Below are 25,501 nucleotides of genomic sequence, written 5' to 3'. Positions count from 1 at the left end.
ATATATAAATAAAATAAAATAAATAATAAAACTGTAAACCCCCACCTTTCTGACAGTAGCGGGGCAGTGATTCGTTGGAACCCCACCACCCATGGTAGTCATGCTGCGCGGGCGTGTGACCGTGTTTCTTATCGGATTACATATACTATTAGTATACACTGTTTTCTGGTTGATAAACTAGAAAGCCGAAGGGGGCTGTGGTTATTATCTACTAGACCAACAGGGACTGGTACTATTTGCTACGGCAAAAATGATATTAAAGGGTTCTTATACTCTTTTTGGGGAAGGTTTGGATTTAAGACAGAGAGAAAAGACCATGTCCAGCATACAGCTTCGCAGGAACAACCAGAGCCGCACCAACCAGACAGCACGCGCCACTAAACACAGACACCTGCGTAAAAGATTGATAATGCGACACCATAGCACCGCTCGCCGGCGGACCCGCCAGTGTCGCAAACGCCATAACCCCAAACCCCATGCCCAGATACGTGCCGATGTTTCTCGGATCTTTCGGGACGGAGCTGATGGCAATCGAGGTGCCCGATATAATGCCTCCAGAGAAGAACCCAAAAAACGCTGTAATAACTATGATGGAGGTGTTGCTGTGAGCGGCCTGCCAGCACAGGGCTAGCACTCCGCTCGTAAATGAAGCAAAGATGAGCATGTTGAGACGGCCCCATTTGTCAGCCATAAACCCTGTTAGGACTCGTCCGGGAAACGAGGCCGCGTTGAGAATAGCCACTAAATAAAAGGCGAGTTTGGAGCTCATGTTGTGTTGGATGGCGTATGTCGGGAAATAGAACATGGGCGGGTACATGCCCAGAGTAGAGAAAAAGCATGCAGCCACCAATACGAGGTAGTCTGGCTGTTTGAACGCCGAGAACATGAATAGCGACGACTTGCGAGACGGCAGACGCGCCCGGATGAATATGCTAGATGGCAAGATTAAAGCGAGCGTGATGAACCCCACGATTCGCACCGCCCATCCAAACCCGATAGTACTGCTGTGTAGCATTTCATTAAGTGCAATCGGTAAGATAACGCCCCCCAAAGATGAGCCCGCAACTCCCAGGCTCATAGCAAGTCCTCGTTTCTTCCGAAAGTAGTGGCCTACCGCCGAGATTCCAGGCGAGAAAGTCATTCCGGCTGATATTCCGCCGAGGATTCCTTGGGCTAGGATAAGTTGCCAGAGAGTTTTGCATATGCTGTTCATCATGATGGAGAAGACGTAGAGTAGCGCTGGGATTCGCATGGTCTATAATATAATAGTATTAGCCTTTTTGTAGATTTTAATGGAGAGAGAAAAACGTTACCGTCGCTCCGTATCTATCAAACAATGGCCCTCCAAGAAGAATCCCCCCAAACAAGAAAAACGCTTGCAGAGACCCAATCCACGAAATCGCCGATGGACTGGTCGTCTTCAAAAGAGTTTCTTCGTAATACGCTTGAAAGACACTGCTCATTGTGAGAAAAGGTTTATGAAAAGTCTGGCTTCAACATACCCGAAAGAATTGGTATAGCCCAACGTGGAAAATATCACAAAGGAAGCACTAATTGCCACGGACCAGGCCTGGAACCCTCCATCAGGAAAGCCGTCTGATATTTTCTCATCAACTTTGTCGACTTGGTTGCCATCCGGACTCTGAGTTTCATTTGGAATGCCATTTTCAAGTCGAGCAGACTCTTGATCGGTGTCTGTCTGTGCCATCGTAAATGATTCGGTAATAACTGTCGGCTTGCGTTGTAGTGCAAGGAATGCTAAGGAATATTTTGATATTTAAAAATCATGACTGCTGTTGTCAATCCACACATTTATAGCCTTGGTAGCTCCTGACAATAGCCCGTCAATATTTCCTAATTTCGGCTAATCCCCGGGTCTCCATATACTTCGGATATAAGCTGATGCCGGGTTCTCGGATATTACCTAATTCGGTAAATCTCCGTTTAGTCATAAATATCTCTCCAAGCACTTCATCTGTAGCTTTGGTTATTTCCAATGCTGATTGGTGTCAACTCAATTCCTGATCACTAGGAGGATTAAGAAATGTCATCCATATCTCCGGAAAGGAGCCACCATTGATCCACATCCAGCCAGTTGTTACGAGTCTGAGAAGTTTAGCCTAGATCGAAATAAAACAAAACAAAAAAAGGAGCTCTTACTGTAAGAAAATCCTGCCAGGTACCTGCGTCAACCCCCATATCATTTTCATGTATCGTGCCACTGTCGGAATTCGTTTCCTGCAGCCGCCCCCGAAGCACTTCATAACAGGATGCGAGATCATTCCGAATTTTTGCCAGGACTTTTTCTTCAACCGGTAGTTTCTCGCTCGTAGCATCAATTTGAGCTAGCAATGCCGACATCATAACATATGGCCGGATATTGGTTGGCCCGACTTTGAGTCGATCAAATGCCATTTCCAAATAGTATTCGATATACTTGCGAAGGCCATTCTGGCTATCTAAAAGCCTCTTCTCCCTGCTAAAAAATGTAGTATCGGTCTCAAGTTGATAGAGCATCTCTTCTCCGATAAAACCAGCAGCTTGGAGAGGGGTTGCTCGGAAGATACCTCCACCCCACAACTGAAGATGCGCGTATGCATCGTCTTGTATTTGGAGGAATAGCCGGGCTGTGTCGAGACAGACTTTTCTTGAATAATAAAACGCGGGATCCGATTTTGCTTTTATGGCATAGGGGTAGTGGAGAGCAAAAAGGTATTGGTGGGTGAGTAATTCAACCATGAAAATCTGAAAATCGGTAGGAAAATGTGATGACTCTTTGAACGCTCGGAAAGCAGCCGAATTGGAAGTGCAGTTTTCTGTGAGCCTCTTGGCAAGACCTAGGGCTTTGTCGTATTTATTGGAATCGATGCAAAACTCATTGACAAATGCCACGATTTCCAGTCGAAGGAGAAGAGAACTTGTCAACATGATCTGCAGAGACGACTGAGTGTATTTATGCGGTGGCCGCACAGTGGAAAGAGAATGCGCGGTATCTTGATCTAGATTCATGTCTTCCACATTTAATGGCGCTTTGCAGTCAAAATCCGAAGCACGAATAAGGGGAGTGGCACCAGAGTCAACGCTTGTCTGAACCACAAGCTCCAAAACAGTGGCCCACAGCTTTCGTCTCAGCTGGATATCTTCCGCGGAAAGGTTTTCAAAGCCATGCAATTCAGGATCTATATGCAAACCAATTTGCATGGCTGTCGAAAGCAAAGACCCAGAGGATGCTCGAAGAAAGTCACCATCAACATCGTGCGTGAGTTTGGCTAAGATAAGAAGACATTGGATTTGCAGACCTTCGATGGTCAAGCGATACTTATCAAACGGGGTGCTGACCCATGTCTGAGCTACATAGATCCATTGTAAAGCAGACGAGCGAAGCACCGTTGCTTCTTGTCGAGGCTGAAATAGTGTGCCAATAGCCATCATGAGCAATAGCCTGGTTACCATGCCATGACTGCTCGTTCGAGGGTTCATCCAATAGAGCTCATATTCCCTTTGAAATCTGGGAACGTGCATAATCCGGTATATAGGATCAAAAGTTTGTAGATATGACTGTAAAAGCTTGTCTGCAGTTTCACGTGGTGGAACATAATCGCTGGGATGAGAAGCAATGCTTGAAAAAATCTTTTCCTGAACCTTGATGTCTCTGCTAGCTATTTTGCATTTGTTGGTCAAATCGTATAATTCCGATTCCGGGTCCGTCTCATACTGTACCACCAGCCTCTGGATAGCCTGAAATGGAGTAACGTAATTCATCCAATGGCTCTGGCCGAAATATCGATTTTTGGAGACGACGCCTTTCAAGTCTCCTTGCCAACTACACGGAATCCAGCCATTATCTGCTGGAGGGGCCATAGAAGATTCCGAGGACGATTTTTGTTCTATTCGTCCTATTGACTGGGTTTTCTGGCTTGCTGGGGTACTTGTCTGTGTTGAGGGGCTGTCCTTGGGTGAATTAGATCGCGGACCCTGGGAAAGGCTGAACACCGAGGTCATTGAATCGACCGGTTTCCCATTCTCAACAGAATGATAAGAACAATCCAATCCCGATGACCTGCAATGTTCGCAGGGTTTACCTCGATCGCATCTATTGTCAAGTTGTTAATACAGCTTGGAAGACGAAGTCAGATATCCCACCGAGTCTCACTTGATCTTCTTTTGCCGACATTCTTTGCACGAAAGCGGCAGTCGCCTCCTCTTTCGCACCGCCGACATATCAGATATTATTGGGATATCCCACTCAAATTAACAACTGGGATATAAGTTTGGCACTAGCAAGTGGTACGCCTCGAATTTTGTGGAGTGATGTGAAAGGTTGAAGTTGGCAGGCAGGTCGGCTGTCTTGGCATTGATTAGTCTTCGTGGTATAGCCCGTCTAGTCCCCCATACACAGTATTACAATGATGATGATGATGACGATGATACCCCAGTATTATTTGGTAGTGGAGGGTCTTGTATAATTTTTTTATGATTTTGTCACGTTTAACATCCAACCAGGCTATTGGCTATTGTATATTGTAGACCGTAAAATTTTGATGCGGCTGAAAGCCTTTGAAATTATGCCTGATTATTTGGTTGGAGCATATTACTGTGAATTGGCTACATAAAGTAATGAACCGGCCATGTAGATTAGAACTAGAATTTTATGTTTTCTGGTTAAAATCAATCCAACAACATAATCTTGGCAGGAATCGCCGCAGGATGCCGAAGCTCCACCAGTTGGTTGGTAAGTTGGCAGCTTCTTCCTCTTCAACCCAACCATCGAGCCTCCAAGCAGAATTTTAGCAGTATATCAGGCAATAGATCGAGCAGCATGCCTTGGAGTCCAGTAAACGATAAAAAATACGAGCGCGCGGTCGGCGAGAATGAAACATTCATTAAAATACTCGGCGATGCCTCGCATCCCCTCAACCGGGAGCACTGGTCGATTAATGCTGTTGCCGCAATCACTCCGCTAGGCTCGTTCGCCCAGGAAGACTTGTGTTTGGTCTTGCGCGATGCCTGGAAAGCGTTGCGTTTCCATCATCCCACAATTGCCGCCTACATTGTGGACGAGAGATACGTCTATGATGTCCCCGACGGCGTGGCGCTCGAAAAATGGGCGTCGGAAACCTTTCAAGTGATTGAGGATAAGACGGCAGATGAAGTTATCGCATCGACTGCTACCCTTTGTCCTTATGCGACAGTGACATATCTTCCCCAGACGGGTGAGGTACTGCTCCACACGCAACACTGGCGAACAGATGGCGTTGGCGTGTTTATTCTCTTGGACGAGTTCCTTGCCCTAGTGGCTCAATCTCCTGTCGATGTGTCCTCCCTTCCATGGGGTGAAGAAACTGCCCGGTTGGCACCCTCCATTGAAGAAGCAGCTGGTATTTCTCTTAATCCATCAGAAGAAGACAAACGAATAGGCCAGCAGTGTGTTGCAAGTTTCGGCCATGCCGTTGGAGCTGTTGGGACTGTCTCTCGCGCCCCCCTTGAGACTCAACCAGGCGGTACACGTAGTGCTCGTCTTTTCTTTACCGAAGAAGAGACCAAAACCGTGATACAGGCTTGCAAAAGCCAAAACATTTCCGTGACATCAGCTGTACATGCCTCAGTTGCTGCAGCCAACTATGCACTGGCTGGTCCTGAAGATCAAAAAAAGCATTACACCAGTACCATCCGCTACAGTTTCCGCCGTTTTCTACCAAAACCGTATTCTGGCCGCGAGTATGCCAGCACCATATTTACTACGGGGTGGATGTTTCCTGTTTCGGCCGATTCCTCGTGGACAGAGCGGGCAAGAGCATATCATGACGAGTATCACAAGGGTCTTAGCCCGGATTTCATCTCGGCGCATCGCGAATATGCGATCGGACTCTGCAATCTTCTTCGGAGTCTGCCGGTGGGAGCTCCGTCACCGACGGATGTAGACATCAGCAGTCTGGGTGTGCTCGAGAACTTCGTGGCTAGGGAGAGGGGAACTGCAGAGCGAGGGATCCGCATTGGCCAATTGTCCCTGGGGCTAGATATGGTGAACCGCCAGTGTGGGTGCTATGTATGGACCTTTCGAGATCAGCTGTGCTTGAACTTGGTATATAATGAGGCCTTTTACGACAAGGCAAGTATGGATAGCTTTATAGAGATCGTCAAGGATTCTCTGCTCCGGGAATTGACTTCTTAGACGTGTCTGTGAATTCACTTGTCTTTTACGTGTATGAGCATGGCCTTGATAATGTGAGCGCTTTCCGGCAGTACACATCGTTTATATTGCTGCAGAGTCTGCTCATAGTTCTACCTATGCTATACATGTAATAAATGATGTTGACATGATAAACCATAGATTGACTGCCCGATAGACCAGAGATCCTTTGTGCACTAAATACAATATTGTCAAAATCAAGTACTTTAAACAGAGTAAAAAAACTCAAAGTAACTTGATCTTAGTGGAGAATTAAACGATCGATGGGGTTATGGAGAGGCATCGTTGGGGACTAAGGAAGCCAAGTGGACTTTCTGGGCTTCTTCCGGGCCTGTAATAGGGCTGCCGTAGGACGTGAAGAGAACAAGATACTGGTCAGAGCACGCTTCAGAATCGCGAGCTGCGCTGTAGACGCGAAGGAGTTTGGTGTCCAGTAGAGAACCCGGAGCGACAGGAGACGCAGCAGATATCTGTCTTAGACGGTTCGATCGGCGAGTACTATCAGGCTCCGGACTCAGCTACTACCGCTTTACGATTTGATGAGACCAAGCCAAAGATTATCATCTCTATATGGCATTTGCGTTTAGTCAAGAATAATGACTACATTGTTGTTGGCCAGAGTGGTGGATGCGCACTGAGCTTGAAGTATGGATTGAATCGGTTCCACGTGTGCAATAGTTGAGCCCATACCTCGGTCGTTCCGGTTGCCTTCGCAGCGCTGATCATTTCTTGCGTGAAGGCCATGGGTGATTTGCCGTCACGGATGTCGGCGATGAGTAACGAAGTTGTTGCTGCTGTTTTAAAATATGGGAATAAAGATGCTTTTATAACCGCCTGCTCTCGAGGCCAGTGATGCTTGTAGAGTCCCGTATTTTTCAGTTATGATAGTGAGCAGAGAGAAGGCGAGCGAAGACTGTCTTTCCTGATGCTGTCGTCCCTCGTACATAGACAACCCTATCCCGATCGAGTATTCTCGCTAGTTCTTGGGCTGTCTTCCCGTGGACATCTGAAGGTACTCTGCAGGCTTTTAGTTAGAAACTGAGACATGGATGTGGCCAAGAAAAAGAGATCAAGAAGCATGCCCATAATCCAGTAAGGGTCTTTCTTTGTCTGCTGTCTGTTGATAGCTAAATGTTGACGCCTGTGATAAACCATAATAGACCACAGATCTTTTGGTGCAGCTGTCAACATATGCTCCGTAGTAACTCCCTGGTGTAAAGTGTCTGATGAGCATAACTGTGCGTGCGGGAGTGAAGCGGATGAACGTCGAGGGAAGGAACAAAGCGTGGAGAGGAGCAATTACATATCACGTGTGTGATATATAGACCGCCAGCATCTGACCGCCTGGAGAAGAATGCGTTGCAGCAACAGTGATTCGAGGTATATTAGCATACCAATCCATTGATTTGAAAGGCACTCTTCTATCTAACAATATGCCAGTTATAGTATTTCCAATTTAGGAACTAAATTCCCTAAAGGCGTATAGGCTCGTACTATTTTGGGAGTTCTATCATCTCATCTAAAATGTTAAATATCTGCCTTAGGTAACTCTTAGCCACGTGTAAGTGAACAAAGAAAAAAATTTTCCTAAGCGAGCCACCCACAAATTCTGTCATAATCCTTAGGTGCGATTCTCCTCAAGGGACTAAATAACATCTGGGGGACTTCCCCAAGCCCGAACCCTACCTACCTTAGCAGCCCAGATCAAATACACCGCCGTAGTGACTGTGTTGTCCGGATCCTATAGCCTTGCTCTCTTTGTCTTATTGATACTATAATCCTATTAGATTCAATTAAATAGCACAGTACGAAAATTAAAATAAAAAACCTGGCAGCTGTATTCGCATTGCTTAGTCATCGCGTGGTTTGACTTCATGTTTCCTGCCTTTGTGCCTCCGTGTGTATACATCCCGCGAAGTGTGTCACTTATAATCATGTCCCATGACATATTGCTGGTTGTGTTGAGCTTCTCTGTAATTGTCGCACATTGCACGGTGTGGCATGGCTTCCACCGCCCAGCCTCTTACTCGCATCAAACTTCGTGGACATCGAAGGCGCAGAGTTGCTGATGTCCTCATCAATGCGCACCGAGTGAACAACAGCTCAGCACCACTGCTACGGAAAAGCCCAAATAGATCTTTGATTCGGGTAGTCTGTATTTCCGACACACATAACAAGAACCCAACGGTACCCTTAGGAGATATCCTGATTCACGCCGGAGATCTAACAGAGAATGGCTCCTTCGAGGAGGTGCAGAATGGCTTGAGGTGGCTTTCATCGCAGCCTCACAAATACAAAGTGTTTGTTGCGGGGAACCACGATGTCTTACTTGATGAGGCATTCCTTATGAAATATCCTGAACGGCGCTATGGGCAAAGCAAGACTAAGCAAGATCTTGATTGGGGAGATGTGATCTATCTACAAGATTCGGCCATTACCTTGGAGATCCCTGTGTGCACAAATGATGACGTTCAGGATATGAGGAATCTAAAGATTTTCGGCAGCCCATGGACGCCACAGTATGGAATCTCAGCTTTTCAATACCCCCCAAATGAACCTCACCATTGGGATGATATATTTGCGTCCCTCGATAAAACTAGCCCGCATATTATCGTCACCCACGGCCCGCCGCATCTACACCTCGACCAGCGCGACTTTCATCGTGCTGGATGTCCGTACTTGGCGGAACAAACTTTCCGCCTTCGACCTCGTCTTCATGTATTTGGCCATATCCATGCGTCATACGGCCGTGAGGATATAGTCCTTGATAGTGCACAGAGGGCCTATGAAGAAGTGAAGACGGGATGGACAGGCTGGGAAGGTGTTGCATTGATGGCCCTTATGGTTGTCTGGGCTAGAGTAAAGCGCTTTTTCATGGGGCCAAGCAAGCACAGTATGACGACTTTTGTCAATGCTGCGGTTGTTGGAGGTACCCATGATGAGCTACGAAATGACGCAGTTGTCATCGATATATAGTACTATTCAACTGAATCACTCCTTGGTTTAATCTTTGTCAATGCTTAAGTTTTCAGGGAGTTCGTAAGTAGTAACTCGATTGGATAATGGCATTCTGACGACTTTTTTACACTGTGTCAAAAGTGACTCCTTCACCACTAAATGCACCATTCTATTTAATGTTTGATCTTTGGAAATATTTGATTATTTATCAATGAATATTTCATGGTAGCTTGACTAAATGCAATTTTGTGTGAATCACATGATTTTAGTCTGGTATCAATTGATATCCTGTGTGTAGGAATTGTACTGGTCAGTTGACAGGAGTGGACTCTTTTTCTAACACATTTACCCAGGCATATATATATATATACAAAGTCAAACCTGATCAATTTAATGTTAGTTAATAGCACAGAATATCTATATATGTAGTTGACGGCGTACATCCAACCTTGGAAATGAACAGGTATTAATTGATATTTTAGGTAGGATCGAGGGCGATACTTTCAATGTTCCTAGTTTCCCAACCTGTCAACTGTTGCTATTCACCGATGGTCATACATCAAATTTTGAATGTTTTCCACTATATAAGCCAGTATATTCTTTATTCTAGTACATACGACCATAGGGTGTGGAAAACAGGGCTTCCCGTCCGCTCAGCCGTACTTAAGCCACACGCCGGCTGGTTAGTAGTTGGGTGGGTGACCACCAGCGAATCCCAGCTGTTGTATGTACATTTTTTTTCGTTTTTTGACTCTTTTGCTACGCTGCCAGCCCTAAATCCGCTGCCTACCCTAAGCCAGAATGTTCAGGGAACCGCCGTGAACTTCCGGCCCGCTCCGACCGGGTGCTTGCTATCTCCACCTGCTCTTCATCAGCTCTCCATCATCTTAAGTACGCTGTCTGGTTACATCACAATTGCGACATCATTATTAATTACTACTATACCTATTCGCCAAGCATTGCTGAAAATCGGTCTCGTTTGATCAGTAAACTATTTGACATCTTCAATTTGTTTAGACTGGATGTTTAGTCCTATAATTAGCAGTCGGAAACTGAGCTTTGGTCGCCTGACGGTCTTTCTAATCTTTACTGTTTTCTGAACATTCATTTCGCAATTTGCTCATCTAGTAATCTTTTTATTCAGTCATATTTACATGTATTAGTGATTGAGTAGATTCAAACGTAAGAGAGGGAAAAAAATCCATTAGAGGTTATGTCAGCATATATCTATGCAAAATGCACTTATACTTCTATGAAATTTGAAAAAGATCTGGTCATATTCATCAGTTGATCTCATGCAAATGCAGATCTGATGAACAGGATTATAATGTTCACTGTTAGTCACTTCTGAAGCCAGCAAAAATAAACAGGTTCCTTTTTATCATTTCTTATCTCTCATTTGGTATCTAACACCCTCTTACAAAAAGCTCTTAAGACTATATATCACCCTACATTTTCAAGATATAGTATTTCAGTGAAGTTAGAGTAAACATTATTAATAGCCTGACCCCGCTAACCTTGGATTTGCCTTATATCTTGTAATGTGATAAATTTTTTTGAAGCGAATTCATTGCTATCATTTCCAAATAAACGGATAGAGATGTTAAAATGTTGATCAGTTAGGAAAATACCTAAAAACAAATGACAGAGAGAAAAAAATACCGAAATTGGATTATTGATTTACTCATCAAAAGAGCCGTGCAGCATACCAAGGAAAAATCAATATTAGGGAGCAGCTTAGCTCTGAGGTAGAGCGTTAAGTTAACCAAATAGCAACGATTGTACGCTCTTAATCAACGAAGCCGTCTCATCTCCGTCTTCATCTTTGCCTTCATCTTCGTCTTCGTTGAAACTCAAGTTGTCTTTTCGTTCGACCATAGCTCGTATGAGTTTATCGACTTCATCAGGGCTGCCCTCCAAAAAGGGTGCCAATTTGTGAATAGCCCGACGTGTAGACGACTGGCCAAGCAAGGCAACATCTCCAAAGATACTCTTAACCTTTTGCTGGATTAGCCTTGATAAACTGAGCGCAGTGTCTCTATCTGATTTGCAGGCAAATGTGGCCTCCTTTATCCAGCTGACCATTCCTTGAAGTTGCGCGCAGGTTTCTTGCACCCAGGATTGAGATGACACAAGCAGCCTTTTTAGCCGATCAAAGTCTTCATCACCGCCATATTTCAATGTCAAAGGAATGTCAAATGGAGGCAATTTGTCCTCAAACTCGCAAAATTCAACTGGGTTATCAAGAAGATAAATTTCCTCGCCTCCAATTAGACTCTTGAGCTCCAACCAGCGTAGGCCTTCACGGATATACAACAATACCCCTCTGCGTTCCTTTCGATAAGAAGAATGCATTGCTGTATTTTCCTTGGACATTAATTCCTTGATAAGATTCTCCAGATCCTGAACAAATGTCTGTGGAATAAAGCCATCTTTAGCATAATTTGCTTTGATGGCAGAGCATCCCTGAGTCATATATAAGCGGGATCTCAATATGCAGGCCAAATGAAATAATAACATGTCATTGACATTGTCACCGTCAAAATGGCCCAACGAAAGACGCTCGATTGCGAGCTCCCAGTCAATATTCGCAAGACTATAGAACTTGGAGACCCGCACTTCATCGAAATTTCCGGACATGGTCGCTGATAATAGTCCATCCATATGAAGTAGGTCAAATTGCTCATATGCTTCGTCCACCAGGCCACTTTGAAGTTTCCTCGGGAATTCAAAGAAGTCTTCCGGTAATTCAAATTGATCAGGTGTTTCTTCTTCGAAGTTGGGATAAAATTCTTCTAGTATTTTAGATCGAAGCGAGAGACGATCTAAAGGCGCCGATATCTGTTTTTCTTTTACTTCCAACTTCGATTTGAAAGATTCAAAGTCAGTAAACATATCTCGAAATTCTTGTTGCGTGAATTTAATCAAAAACTTTCGTTCTAGCTCCTCCCAGCAGCTCGACCAAGACGGGAGGTTTGAAATCGCGATGTTAGCATAAACGAAGAGAGCCATATACAGGCGTTGATGGCGGTCTGTCCATTTCCTGATCGTTTCTTGGTCAAGAGACTGTTGCTTCTAGTCATGTTAGTTGAATATCCTCAATTACACATTCCGGTGTTTAGTATCATACTGGAGATAATTCAGCAGAATGTTCCCAATAGCCTGATAGTAGCCCAATTACCCCAAGAAGTGAAGTAATGACGTCATAGAGATCCGAAATTGAAAGTTTATATAACTTATTTACTGACTTCTGCAGGTAGCAAAATATGTCAATTTCAAAATAGCGTGTTGCAAACCAATCCACTAGCTGGGCTGCATTTTGAACGGCTTCGTTATCACCCATATCGTGTAGGGTGGCTGTTGAATCGTATAGTGCGAAAGTACGAGAACGACATGCACAGAAGAGAAGTTTTTTTGTCTATTAGGAATCAGTAAAACCTCAATAATTCAGGAAGGAGAATCTATAATAGACATACAAACAACGTCCTATGATCCAAATTCTTAAGACTGGGATCAAAGAAACATGGGGGCCTTCCACCTTTAAATTCCTCCGTTTTCATGAGTTCAGTTGGTGCTTTCTTTATGAATGGCGCAAGTGGTGGCAGGAGGTTGAAGTCAGCAGTTATCGCAAGATCCCTAATTGCAGGAACTGACATAAACATCAGAACTGCGATATTCCAGGAGGTCATAGCCCCTGCATAGAGTGGAATATCGGGAACCAGCTCTAGCCAAAATCCGGCTTCTGCGAGGCTAAAGGCTGTAACGAATTGCTGGAGAAAAGACATGTTATCGCATGTTTCAATAACAAGAGTCTGGTAAATATTAGAGACTAGAGTATTTCATCAGCTCTCTGAGTTGTAAAACCAATAGCACACCAATAAGCCGGCAGAGTTATACATGTAGCAATAAATACATACATTCAAAACAAGGGTTTTGCTCAACTATGTCAGAGAACGTGGCCTTTGTACAAGGCTGCTTTGAGAGCTTTGGTCCTAGATTCTTCAGACAGAAGCTACACGGAATTTCGCCATTACACTGTAAACACAAAGTTACTTTATATTTCCTTTCTTCGCTGTTTTTGAGCAGTAAATCATCATAGAGGTCACATACCTTTTTTTTCTTCTTACGGCATGTAATACAAGCCCCCTGTTCCCTCATTCTCTCGTGGTTCTCTCGCTCTGTTTGAGTCATCTTCCGACGCCTTCCACCTTTTTTCAATGGAGGCAGTACATAGTCTCGAGAAGGCCCAAAATTCTTCCTCTTCTGGGAGGTGATAGTCATCGAGATAGGTGCATCCGAACCAGAGGGCATAGAATTTTTAGATTCTATAACCCGACTCTCAAGGTCTTCTGATGCAGATAACAGCATGCTGCAAGACATACGCTCAGGCTGTCTAAGCTCGGTAAGATCTAATGGACCAGCTTCTCCATCGAATAAACAAGGATTAGGGGAAGGAATATCTTGTATCAGATCGGAGATATTCTCATCGCAGTTTTGTACTAGGAGAGAAGGATCTATGAAATGTGTAGAGGTTTCGCTAGACTCTTGCAAAATGTTAGATGCGCTAAAAAAGGAAAAAAGAAATAAAAAAGTAAAAAAATTTCACATCTGCTTATAGTTGTGGGTGCTCACGGTTTGAAGACTCTAGAATGAGTCTATTTGAAGGATCGCCAACAGTATTTATAGGGTCTTCCTGAGTTGGTCCCGGAGTTTGGCTCTCTGACATGAACACATCGTTATCTGGTTCTGGAAAATGACCAAAGAGTTCCACTGCACCACTAGATATATAATCATTTGGAAAGTCATGATGCCAAGGCACAGAGTGAGATTCAATATGGTCAGGAAGGAAAGGTGGCAATAAAGGGTCATCTGGAAGAGAGACGGTGGAGAAAAATTCATTGACATAAAGATCCTCGGGGTCCGACATTTTCGAAAGTGTTGACGCGTCTGCTGAATAGCTACTGAATGGAATTCCAGCCAGTATTTATACACAAGCCTAGCAGTGAAATATCAACACAATGAACGTATTGTCAGGCCCTCAGTTGTCAACAGAAGCAACGAATCAGAGGCTACGCATAGAAATTGACCAATAGTGTCCATAGGCGGCTAGGAAATATGGGGGCGTGAGAGACTAAAAAGTACCCATAAATTCAGGCATCCAATAAGACAAGGAGGCGGCTAGACCCTCACCCCGCTAGTTAGGTCTGTGCCGACCAGTTATACAATCTACTCCCATTCTCAGGGTTTTGTTAAGGCTAACGTTAAGTTTTGCTGACATCTTTCCAGCTTAAGAATTGTGAAAAGCTATATTGATATATCTGCCTTGCTGGACTTACCGTCAGTTTACATTTTTTGAACGCACCTGGCTGCAAAATGCCGTTCCTTTGGGACGCAAGCTGCACGAACTGGATCAGGATGAGTACACGCGATCTCCCACTCTATTAAATACATTGTTTGGTGTTAAATTTGTGGCGTTTACATCTGACGGCCAGTCATGACCACTTCAGTCGTAGCTGGCTCTCTTCAGGCTAGCCAATCGGAAGTTCCATCAAACTAGAACCCTCCCTACTCACACAGGAGCTGGTTTCAAATAACCAATGCACCATATCGACGAAGGACAGTCGTTAGCGTCCGTGTGCTGATAACTTATCCTAGTACGCAGCAGCAACAAAGCCTGATCGATTTTTTAAAGAAGCGATACCTACCCTACATTGTTGCCTGTATTGCTGCCTCTGTTTCAACTGTATATTAAGTCCTCTCTAGTAGAGGATTCCAAGCAAGTTAGCTAGTATCCTTGAATACTTACTTATTTCCCTCCAAGTCCATATCATGACCCTGAGTTCGTAACAGTTGTGTAAGAAATTATTGGGTGGTCGGCCATCGCTTCGAGTTGGCTCTGGCCGATGGGTAGATCGGTTGTTTATGAGTGTTCAGGTCGATTCAGGGTGTGCCAAGAAGCGTTCCCGCAACGGGCGCGAAGAGTTCAGATTCGAAGCGGCGGCAACTTTGGTGAGCACCGCCATGTAATTGATGTTGTATGTTTTTTGCTCTCGCTCACCCGTTCTCTTATCTTTTTATCTAGGCCATTCTGGACGTGAATTGCCTGGATTTAACAACTTTTGTGCATGCTGAGGTTGTTGTGTATACTGGCTAGTGTGTCAACCACAGGAGATTGTAGATAAGTACGTACACCTTTCTTCATAAATTCAAGCCGGATAATCTCGTTGAACCAATACAACGTATGACGCTCTGGCAGTTTCCTAAACGTTGATATAGATCCTGCTCAAGCTGGATAGACTCAATAATTGCCTGAACTTCAACATCACTACTATTCCCCCGTCTAATAGGTAATTTGACGGCTGTTTCATTGCGGAGGATAACTGAACCGGTTTTGCCAATTCCTAAAATCTGATCTGGAGGGGAGGAGCCAACAGATTCGATAGATAATAACGCAGACATTGAAAATTTTTTGCAAGGTAAATTGTAAGGAATTGATATAAGACCAAGTAAAAGTACTCGTGTGAAAGAATGTACAAGTATCAACAGTAAAATTTCCCAGAGAAGTTGTAAACAAGTCAGACCATACCAAAGCAGCCAACCTACGCAAGCCTATATACGTGCCACCTTGCCAAAATTCGGGTTTCAATTTCAAACTAAAATTCCATAAAATTACGCTAATGACCCAGACTCCCAATAGAATATAATTGGTGGAAATAACAGGTACGTATTGATTTCCAAATTTATTAAAAAAAGACGAATTTTGGCAAGGTGGAACGTATAATCTTCAGAATCTTGGCACGATTAATAAGCGTGTAAATTAAGAATAGAGTATAGATATAGTCCTATTGAATATAATATTCTAATTAATATAATCAATCTATTACTGTATGTAAATTAATTCACTTCTTGCACTTCTTCTAGACGCGCAACAGCGCGCTATTCTGATTTGAAATCTAAATAAAGACATTGTGTTTCAGTTGGCGCCTCGAACGACGCTCTTGAGTCTGGAGCAGCGTTACTTTCCAGCCACTACCTAGCATATATTCTGGTTGGTTAAATTATTAGACACATTAATAATTACTAAAATAACCCAAATCTACTAGTTCATTTGATCTATTGTCTGTGTCAACCATCATTTGGGCTTCAAGTGCCTTGCAACTGAATTTCCGATGTCATTGTTTTGGGTTATGTCAAGCGCCAAGCACACATTATTGAAAAATACGCAATGCGTATTGTATTGTTACTAATTATTAATTATTAGTATTCATTAGGTGAGCAAGTACAGAGTGCTCGAAAAGCGGATACGTGCCGGCAGGCAAATTATTGTTAGTATTCAAAATTAGCCTACTTGTCATGTGCATCCTTATCCTGTGTCGGTCAGTATTTCTGCCACAACCTCGACAACTGAACATCGACACAACAATTAGTTATAGACGGATTGTTGGTTGACAGCAATCAACCCTGCTTTGCGCATAACACCAAACCTTCGTCGTTTGTATTTACGTCCTCTTTTGTTTTGGTGTTCCCAAGTCAGCTGTACCATGTCTACGACCGCCGCGCTGGAAATCATATCCTCGACAAGTCTGTCGCCAACTGAACACCTAATTTTGAAAAATTTCATTAATGAAGCTGCGGACTCTGAGCTTGCTGCAAATTATTTGCTTTCAAGGATTGCCCGGGATACCCCGCTAGATACAGAAATCAGTTTGCGTGATTTCAAAAAGAATTGGAGACGGTTGGCGACACTGAGTAAGAACTTCTGTCTTCTTGACATCATTTATTCTCAGGCTAAATTACCGTAGTTAGCGGTTTAGATCCAGTCTCTAAACAATTGGGCGCTTCGGTTCGCCTTAGAGATGGTCCTCGATGTTCTATCACCAAGGATGCACGCGGTGGCTCGGTGGTTACCGCAGAGCTTGCATACGTAGTCCCTCCTTCAATGCTCCATGAGATTGAAACGGCAGAAGAGGTAAACTATAACCTATAACTGCTTGGATTCCAGATGTCTTAAAAATGAATATAGGGACGTCTTCTCATGATGCTCGAAGCACATCTATCTCCTTCTTACGTCGCCAAACTGCGGACTCAGCTTTCAAGCCAAATCGAAGATAATGAAGCTTCATTGCGAAATCTCTGGCTACTATTGCCAAGCGTTCATAGGGCTTTTCGAGAGGGCCACGTCTCTGTAAGGCTAACATCTCAGCCGTTCGGCGACTCCGAATCTAAGTGCGAGGCAGACGAAGAAATCCAGGATGCTTGGGTGAGTGGTATTATATCCGAAGCTACCTATTTTTCTAAAACATTTCATGCACAGTATACTATAGAGACCGGTTTCCCCGAGGAGATCTCGGGCCTTCTCCTCAGAGATGGGACCACACTTGAAAGCATGGCACTCTTTAAATTTTCCACGGCCAATGCTGAGACTCGACCAATCCCAGGCGTTTTTCTCTTTAAGATTCATCGTCGATTTGCCAACGCATTGCATCTTTTTTATATCGATGATAAAGCTGCAAGCGGCTGGTCACAACCACCTAGAGGTACGTAAGGTAGTTTTCTTATGTTACTGAGTGCTAAATATTTTTCAGACTACTTATCCTTTAATATTCCTATTCTCCGACAAGCTTTTTACAGATTATGGCTTTGCATACCGTTACAGATGCGCCTACGGTGCTATATTATCCTCAAGGATATTGGAAATTGGTTATATGGCCCTACGTTGGCGCCGTGGGTACATCGGCTACCGCTTGGGTTAATGTTGAAGCAGTATGTCCACTCCCAGCAGAATGAACCAAATTCATTGAGACTCGTCGAACGGTATACATCTATACCAGCACCTAGAGTAGTCGATGTCGGAGAGTATGGTGGCACAACATATCTGGTGATGACCCGTCTGCGTGGACAGATGCTTAACGAAGTCGTCCATCTAATGTCGTACGTCGAGCGCGATCTCTTCGCGGACGATCTTGGATCTTATGCCATGCAGTTGCGGAAAGTCCCCCCAATCAAACGGAGTTCTTGTTTTGCAACTCACTAGGAGGCCCGATTGTCGATCACCGTATACCTAATGGCACCGGAGGGCCATTTCACTCCGAGTCTGATTTCAACGCCCATCTGACAAACCATCTAGGATGCTCACCAGCAGAAGTAGTCGGCGAAGAGAACGTTCCACAGGGCCACCACTCGTACTTCACGCATTCTGATTTCCACCATACCAACTTACTCGTCGACCGCGGACGTTTAAGTGGTATTATCGATTGGGAGTGTAGCGGCTATATGCCTGAATATTGGGACTTCACTAAGGCAATGTACACTTCTCTTCAGAATCCTATTTTTGAAAACATATTTCGACGTGCATTTGGACACCGCTACGAGTCAGAGCTCAGTGGGGAGCGAAATTTTTGGTTTTACACCCCTTTTGGAGTATAGTTTTAAACCTGGCATATCCAGCGCATTCATGTCGGGTGGTGGTCAACTATTTTGGACCTGTCAAGAATTTCATTGTTGAATAGTGATATGATGTTTAATTATGCCCTCGAATTGTTCCCTGAACGGGCCTGAAGCCTGAATTAAAGTGACAGCGCCTGTTTTCAATGACAGTGAGCAGAACTATAGTTATCGCTATTGTATTTTTTTGATCACTTTTCCTTTTTTTGCTTTTATAATTTTTTGCTGGGCTTGATTCTAGTTGGTATGTACACCCTTAGGGTGGTGAGTATTTTTACTCACAAAAGTTCTACGTGAACATGAGCGATTGGACCCTAATTTTGTTCATGCACCCTGCTAATTTAAGGAGAATAACGTGACTTGACCTGCAGGCTGGGCAGATTTTGGACAGACGAGGCTGAACGTCGGACAAGGCTTCAGAGTAGAGTAAAATATTACCTTGCGAAACTCTTACCCGTGAATAAAAATCCCACGACACACAATTTTAGCATCAGCACTGTGATCGCTGATAGCTATATTAGACAAGTTAATTAGCTGGGTTCTTTAACTAGCGGTGCTCGGTCTAGAGAGTTGGGCAAAATGCGCCAGAATGCGCCAACAAACCGTGACGGGTTTAGTATCGCTATTATTTGCGCCCTCCCTCTCGAGGCCGACGCTGTCGAGGCGTTATTCGACGAAACATACGACAAATTCGGTAAGATATATGGCAAAAGTTTTCGAGACAACAACGTATATATCAATGGAAGAATTGGCCAGCATGATGTTGTCCTATGCTACTTGCCGAACATGGGAAAAGGAAGCGCTGCGAGTGCAGCTGCCAACCTCAGAGTCAGCTACACCGAGATTCAGCTGGCTCTAGTGGTTGGCATCTGTGGAGGTGTTCCGTTTCCCTCTGAAAACGCCGAGATTGTACTGGGAGACGTGATTATTAGCGATAGTGTGGTCGAATATGATTTTGGCGGCCAATATCCTGATGGATTTCGACGAAAAAAGGGTATTAAGGGCATGCTTGGGCCGCCTCCCCCTATAATCAGAAGCCATCTTGAAGCTCTCAAGAGTCACAAGGCGCAGAGCGAATTCCGAGGGCGGGTTTATCAACATCTTCAAGCTCTCCAGCAGGCCGGGCAGGAAGTAGAATGGCAGCACCCGGGTATTGAGCGTGACGTGCTCTTTGAGGCTTGTTATCGTCATAAACACTATCAGGAAAAAGAAATGGCGGTCAAATGTGTTTGTTTGCAATGCAGGTCCAGCAGTGATCCTATCTGTGAAGAGGCACTGGAGGGAAGTTGCGATGGTGTTGGATGCTATGGCCAGAAAGTCCCTCGCAACCGACATAACGCCGGAACTACCAATCCGTTTGTCCACATCGGGACGATTGCATCCGCAGACACGGTGATGAAATCCGGAGAGCACCGTGACAAAATGGCCAAAAGAGATAATGTCATTGGATTTGAAATGGAAGGTGCTGGGGTATGGAGAAACATGCCTTGCATAATCATCAAAGGCGTATGCGATTATGCGGACAGCCATAAGAATAAGACATGGCAAAGATATGCCTCAGCAACTGGAGCATCTGCTGCCAAAACCTTCCTGGAGTATTGGATACATACCACCAGAGGAAGTCAGTAAAATCATCTAAACCCCGAATCTGATAGTAACTAATTATAATTAAGGTATGACCGTGCCACTAGGTTCTGCCCAAGATCTACTCACTGCGATCCGTGGTTCAAGAGATGATAATATTCAGTTCAGCCGAGGAATATATGCAACCGTTCAACAGCAGACTGATTATCAAGTTTCTGCATTGAGAAAATTCTCTACCTCTTTTGCTGCAAATCAAAACACACTACAAACCCAAATATCTTCAATGAACAATACTGTAGAAGCAGTATCATCGGTTTCGCAGGGAAAAATGGATACCATGATGGGAATGCTCCAGAAGATATCTGGAAGACTTGAGCCTTCTCATATTCAGACAAGTGGTCAAAAAGATAGTTCAGGTCTAGATTTAGAGATGATCCGCAGCATTGAACGGCTTTGTGGCTTAGTCCAAGAGAAAGAAAGTACCATTGATACATACGACGACGACCAGGCAGATGGTATTATAGATGATTTGCAGGTTATATTGGCATCGGCACAGAAGAAAGTCGAGACGACTTGGCAGATGCCGGATAAGTGGTCGTCAGAAGAAAGTGAAAGGGCTAACAGCACGGATATTGTTCGCAAAATACAACGCTTTAATCGCCGCTTTGGTCGGGACGGGCTGGGATTAAACCAAGGAGGTAAGTGAATCCTCATTGCATTGCTTAAGTTGGAGTCAGCCAACACTTTACAGTTCAAAGGCGCATGTTTCAGAATAACACATTCACTCAACAAGAAAGTTCGTACAACAGGATTGATATTGGCATAGGAAAATTAACCGTCAGGTTCAATAAAAGAACCCGACCGTTGAGGATCACAAGAAAAGATGAAAGTTTCCATTTGCAAACCGATAGAGACCTCACAGACTACTCAATGACAGTTTTATTCACGCCAACTAACCCACAGCGGTTCCATATGCTGGTTGCGTCCTTCTTTGAGGAGGAGATTTACCATGAGAAGATGCAACGAAGGTCTATATCCTCCATATCCCGACTCACAGTGAATAGGGTTCTACCCAATGACTCACCCATTTTTCTATTAGTGCGGATGGGATATCTATCTACAGTTCAGGAAATGATTTTTAATGACCCATCCTTATTGAGATGTCATGATGACAATGGCAGGTCTCTATTGTTTGTAAGTGGTACCAATTACAGTTTTGAGGCTTTTAATAACCAAAATTTATACTAAAGTTTTCGATGCTGCAACCGGAAATGTGCAAGTTTCTGGTTGAAAATGGGTTAGACGTGGACCACGTAGCCTACTCCGACAATGGATGGTTACAGTACATATCTGTGATCCTCTACTTAAACCAAATATTTTAACTAGCTCTACAGGTCTCCTCTAGAGGTGGAATACCCTTGTCTTGGGGAAAGCAACAGTGAAGAAATCCGGGCGGTGGGTCAATGTTATCGACTACTTTTGGAGGCAGGGGCCGACCCAACCATTTCCTTGGACAAAGCTTCCTCTCCGTTCCTTTCCGGCGCCGTGGTTATTGGTATACCGGTTTGTTTAGCTCACCGCAACAACAATAGTATCAAAATCCGCACTAATGAGGCCATAGGATATTATTCGCATAGCCTGGAATCCTGAAATAGTTGGACATTTTGCTGATATCAACACGTATGATATAGACAGTATGCCTATGTTTCTTTTACACTGTTATAACTATGCCCATGGCTACATAAAAGATTGTTTTGCCGAGATGCTCCGAGCGGGGGCAAATATCAACATTCGCAATGCCGACGGACTGACATGTCTCCATATATGTCTCCAAAGTTCGGGCACTGGCCTGAGAGCAACCCTATGGCAACGACCTATTACAGAGTACGAAACACTGAAATTTCTTGTGGAGAGTGGTGCCGATCCCAGGGCAGTGAACTTCTCAGGAATGACAGTTTCAGATGTTGCGTACACTACATCAGGCCGGGGCTTTTGTGGAAGCTATCCTGGTGACCTCTGGGATTGTGTCCTACAGAGCTGCGACTACAATATTAAAGAATTCAGGTCGATATACCGTCGAAAAGCAAAGTACACACGTTTTTATACACGAGAAGTCTTCGAAAATCTTTGGCAAGGGAGAGAAGAGTTTTGCCCTTACTGGGATGACTCGCCATGGCCACCACGGGAGGATAGGAAATTAAAAGTCAAGTGACGATTATGAGGCAGAAGAGTGATTTTTCTGACGGATGGTCGATCTACTGTATCTGATAATTCAAGCTCGGAAAGAGTTACAGAGCCGGGTCAACAATGAAACGATTCGGCTCCTTATTTCTGCATTAAATGAGTGGTTAGGTTGGAATTATTTTATTGATATATAGTAGAGTTTGGCCTGGGATTTATAAATGCGCCGGTATTGCTGAAGGTCACTACGTCTATATATCTTTAAATGTTATATCTATTTATACCTATAGGGGTGACTAGTGTGTTGAACTAATGAGCTTGGTAATAAACACCTCTTTTGTCAAATCTCCCTTCTCCACAAGAATTTTTATTCGCTTTCCCTTCGCCGTCGTATTGTTTTAACTCGGCTACTTCCCGCTTATTGGAAGGGGGATGTACGTATCAATAAAGAGTTGTTTTGCCTCATTACTTTGTTTTTAGTGTATAGAGGTTGTCTAGATTATATGCGTAACATGGCTTGCTGACCGGTTCTCTTATTGGTCATGTTGCTTGATATGTGCCGGGTGTATCCTTTGTTTTAACTATGTTCATTTGTTGTACAAAAACTAAATTAGTTCTGCTAATCAAGGTTTCAATAAACGCTCTTTGGAGTTAGTAGATAGTAGAGATTTCAACAATTCTACTATCTCGATTCCCCTCTTCCTTTAGACATGAACTAGTCTACGGCATAGCCGCTTCAATTTCTAATAGATTCTTATTTTTAATTGTTATTTTAGATGAGAAATTGAGCGTAAAAAACTTAAGTATCCACTAAATCATTATTGACACTTATATTTAGTAACCAATACCGATATACATAATGACAATTATCCCGAACCGCTTGAGCTGGCAGCCAATTTTACCAAGTTGTGGCTTGATATTTTTTTGGTCAACCTTCAATAGATATGTTTTCGCCGCATAGAAAAGCGGATAAAAAAACCTTTTGATTTGCTGCTCACTTTTATGTTGGCTCTCGGGGCTCCACACTTTTACCGCTGAGATGAAATGAGATGAGTAAATTTAAGAGCAGGGAGAAGTTTGCTTTTTCAAGCCTGGCTCTTGACAGACAGGCAACAACTAAATTTCTCTCTCCTTTATCATCCCCCCAACTCACCGTTTTCCGACTACTATACGTTGAAGCCACTGCTACCTTGAAACAATGCAGTCTATCAAGCCAACTGGTACTCAGGCATCACTGGACTTATCCGTATACCCCAAGTTGTCTGACGAACAAACTGGCCACCTTCGCTACTTCCATAATCTGTGCTCGGCCGCTGATGGGAACTGGCCTCACATGGGGGCACAGGAACCCGGCCAAGAATTCCTCGATGCCAACCGCTACCAGCTGGCAACCATGGCATACGCAACCGGGCTCACGCATTACCACCGCCTTCCAGTTTTGCGCGGGCTCTTCAAGCCCCTTATTCGTGGTCTGATTCTCAAGATGCTGCAGCGCGAAGTATAGGGTTATTGGTATCTCACGTCCCAGTCCGGTAAGAGGTGCGATCCAGACCTAAAAGAGCTTCGCAAGCCGTGGGCCGACCTCATTGTGCGTGAGAATATCATGTACAGTGGGCATTTGTTGTTGATGACCAGTCTGTATGTCATGCTCTTTGACGACGACGAGTTTGAGCGCCCCGGCAGTTTGACGTTTAATTGGGATCCGATATTCTGGGGGATGGGGCCTGAGTCTTTTAGTTACGACAATCGAAGCCTTCAGAAAGCCATTCTTGCGGAAATGAGGCGGAATGATTGGGTTGGTGCTTGCTGTGAACCGAATCTGGTCTTCATTGTTTGCAATCAGTTTCCGGTATGGTGATCGATCCTTTTTACAAAAGAATTTGCTACTGATAGACAATAAAAGATCATCACTATGCATTACAATGATGTGCGAGATGGAACCGATGTAGTCAGTGGTGTTCTACAGAAATACAGTGCTGCCCTGGAGAAGAAAAACATGATTTCGCGCGATTTATTCCAGGATTGGGTGAGCGTTAAGCAGGGACGCACGGCACCTCCGAAGAGTGTTGGGCTAACTGCATGGTATGTTTTGACCTTCCTTTAATCATTTAATGTTTACCATGGATGCTAAGAAAAGGATAACAGGTCCGCTGCGTTTATGAATACCTGGAACTCAGAAGTTGTCCGCGCTGGTTTCACCAAGCAATCCGTGGGCTTCATTACCAAGATTGACGGCCGAGTCGAACTCCCAACATCCCATGATTGCGGATGCATACCGACGCATAATAGCTGAACAGAAACTTTCGTCCGGGAAGGCGCTGCGAAATGCCCGCGAAGTCGCAAAATGGCTTTCGGAACTTGGTAAAAAGGAAGAGCTCGAGGAATTGCTGACGTACGCTGATCACGTTTGCACCCGACGTGGGAGAACGGTGGTCTATTCTATCCCAGAAACGATCAGGCCACGGACAGTCAAGGATGCTGGACTCACATGGATCCATTTTCTGGAAATGCGGCCGTCGTTTACGCCAGACTGAACGTTGACGATGGTCAAAAGAAGATGTGGGGGCAGCCTTGGACGAAAGAATATCTGCAAACCCAGCCGTGGGTAGACGGACTGGAGTTCAACCAGGGGTTGGATTGTTTGAGAGGGGTGTGGGATGAACAGGCCAAAGCAATGATTATCACGGTTCGAGAGTGGGCTAGCAGAGCCACTTATGTAGGCTCCGCAGTCCATGGTCTTCCTTCTGGAACGTGGACAGTGTACCTAAAAAAAGATACAACACTAAATTACGAAGTGCCCACCGGGGAAAAAGGTGTTGCCATGGCGATGGAAACAATGGAGGCTGGAGAGGAGGTTGACTTTGTTATCATGAGAGATGTGTGAAGACAGATTACATAGATAACATCGTGCAAAATAAAGGTTGCCTATCCTAATATACATGTAGTTCATGCAGCTTGCCCCCCTAGTGAGTGGTAGGATACGATCAGATGAGGTATTTTATATTTAGCTATCTTTATAGCTTTCCTTGATCAGATATTATAAAACTAGGGTTTAGTTAAATCTATCTATAGTATCATAATGGTTCGGATATAGTTAGATTAAGGCTAAACCAAACTACTATAGTTTAATTTAAATGATTTTTA

The 25,501-nt window shown here is 44.1% G+C and overlaps 7 protein-coding genes across 7 annotated transcripts; 5 read left to right on the top strand and 2 right to left on the bottom strand.

The window, feature by feature from the left end:
- Positions 1 to 295: 295 nt before the first annotated feature.
- TRUGW13939_05777 (uncharacterized protein) lies at positions 296 to 4,002 on the bottom strand (the record flags this gene model as incomplete). Its single annotated transcript, XM_035488935.1, has 5 exons — positions 296 to 1,255; positions 1,314 to 1,455; positions 1,503 to 1,758; positions 1,888 to 1,924; positions 2,161 to 4,002. 5 exons carry the CDS (start codon positions 4,000 to 4,002, stop codon positions 296 to 298), a joined length of 3,237 nt encoding a protein of 1,078 aa, XP_035344828.1.
- Positions 4,003 to 4,819: 817 nt separating this feature from the next.
- Positions 4,820 to 6,172, top strand: TRUGW13939_05776 (uncharacterized protein; the record flags this gene model as incomplete). Its single annotated transcript, XM_035488934.1, has 1 exon — positions 4,820 to 6,172. The coding sequence occupies one exon, from the start codon at positions 4,820 to 4,822 to the stop codon at positions 6,170 to 6,172; it is 1,353 nt and encodes a 450-aa protein (XP_035344827.1).
- Positions 6,173 to 8,191: 2,019 nt separating this feature from the next.
- TRUGW13939_05775 (uncharacterized protein) lies at positions 8,192 to 9,166 on the top strand (the record flags this gene model as incomplete). Its single annotated transcript, XM_035488933.1, has 1 exon — positions 8,192 to 9,166. The coding sequence occupies one exon, from the start codon at positions 8,192 to 8,194 to the stop codon at positions 9,164 to 9,166; it is 975 nt and encodes a 324-aa protein (XP_035344826.1).
- Positions 9,167 to 10,909: 1,743 nt separating this feature from the next.
- TRUGW13939_05774 (uncharacterized protein) lies at positions 10,910 to 14,075 on the bottom strand (the record flags this gene model as incomplete). The annotated part of the gene is made up of 6 exons (XM_035488932.1): positions 10,910 to 12,223; positions 12,279 to 12,566; positions 12,625 to 12,977; positions 13,066 to 13,183; positions 13,259 to 13,692; positions 13,781 to 14,075. The coding sequence occupies 6 exons, from the start codon at positions 14,073 to 14,075 to the stop codon at positions 10,910 to 10,912; spliced, it is 2,802 nt and encodes a 933-aa protein (XP_035344825.1).
- Positions 14,076 to 16,689: 2,614 nt separating this feature from the next.
- Positions 16,690 to 18,574, top strand: TRUGW13939_05773 (uncharacterized protein; the record flags this gene model as incomplete). The annotated part of the gene is made up of 6 exons (XM_035488931.1): positions 16,690 to 16,897; positions 16,951 to 17,117; positions 17,172 to 17,408; positions 17,463 to 17,685; positions 17,734 to 18,079; positions 18,142 to 18,574. The coding sequence occupies 6 exons, from the start codon at positions 16,690 to 16,692 to the stop codon at positions 18,572 to 18,574; spliced, it is 1,614 nt and encodes a 537-aa protein (XP_035344824.1).
- A 597-nt stretch (positions 18,575 to 19,171) lies between these two features.
- Positions 19,172 to 22,388, top strand: TRUGW13939_05772 (uncharacterized protein; the record flags this gene model as incomplete). The annotated part of the gene is made up of 7 exons (XM_035488930.1): positions 19,172 to 20,213; positions 20,266 to 20,874; positions 20,928 to 21,370; positions 21,427 to 21,518; positions 21,571 to 21,739; positions 21,798 to 21,870; positions 21,925 to 22,388. The coding sequence occupies 7 exons, from the start codon at positions 19,172 to 19,174 to the stop codon at positions 22,386 to 22,388; spliced, it is 2,892 nt and encodes a 963-aa protein (XP_035344823.1).
- Positions 22,389 to 23,555: 1,167 nt separating this feature from the next.
- On the top strand, positions 23,556 to 25,241 carry TRUGW13939_05771 (uncharacterized protein; the record flags this gene model as incomplete). The annotated part of the gene is made up of 6 exons (XM_035488929.1): positions 23,556 to 23,855; positions 23,928 to 24,206; positions 24,261 to 24,439; positions 24,503 to 24,596; positions 24,655 to 24,749; positions 24,806 to 25,241. The coding sequence occupies 6 exons, from the start codon at positions 23,556 to 23,558 to the stop codon at positions 25,239 to 25,241; spliced, it is 1,383 nt and encodes a 460-aa protein (XP_035344822.1).
- Positions 25,242 to 25,501: the final 260 nt, after the last annotated feature.

The sequence above is a fragment of the Talaromyces rugulosus genome, chromosome III (assembly GCF_013368755.1).
Source record: "Talaromyces rugulosus chromosome III, complete sequence".
Taxonomy (NCBI): domain Eukaryota; kingdom Fungi; phylum Ascomycota; class Eurotiomycetes; order Eurotiales; family Trichocomaceae; genus Talaromyces; species Talaromyces rugulosus.
The sequence above is the reverse complement of the archived record's forward strand: the minus strand, read 5'-3'. Positions and strand labels throughout refer to the sequence as shown.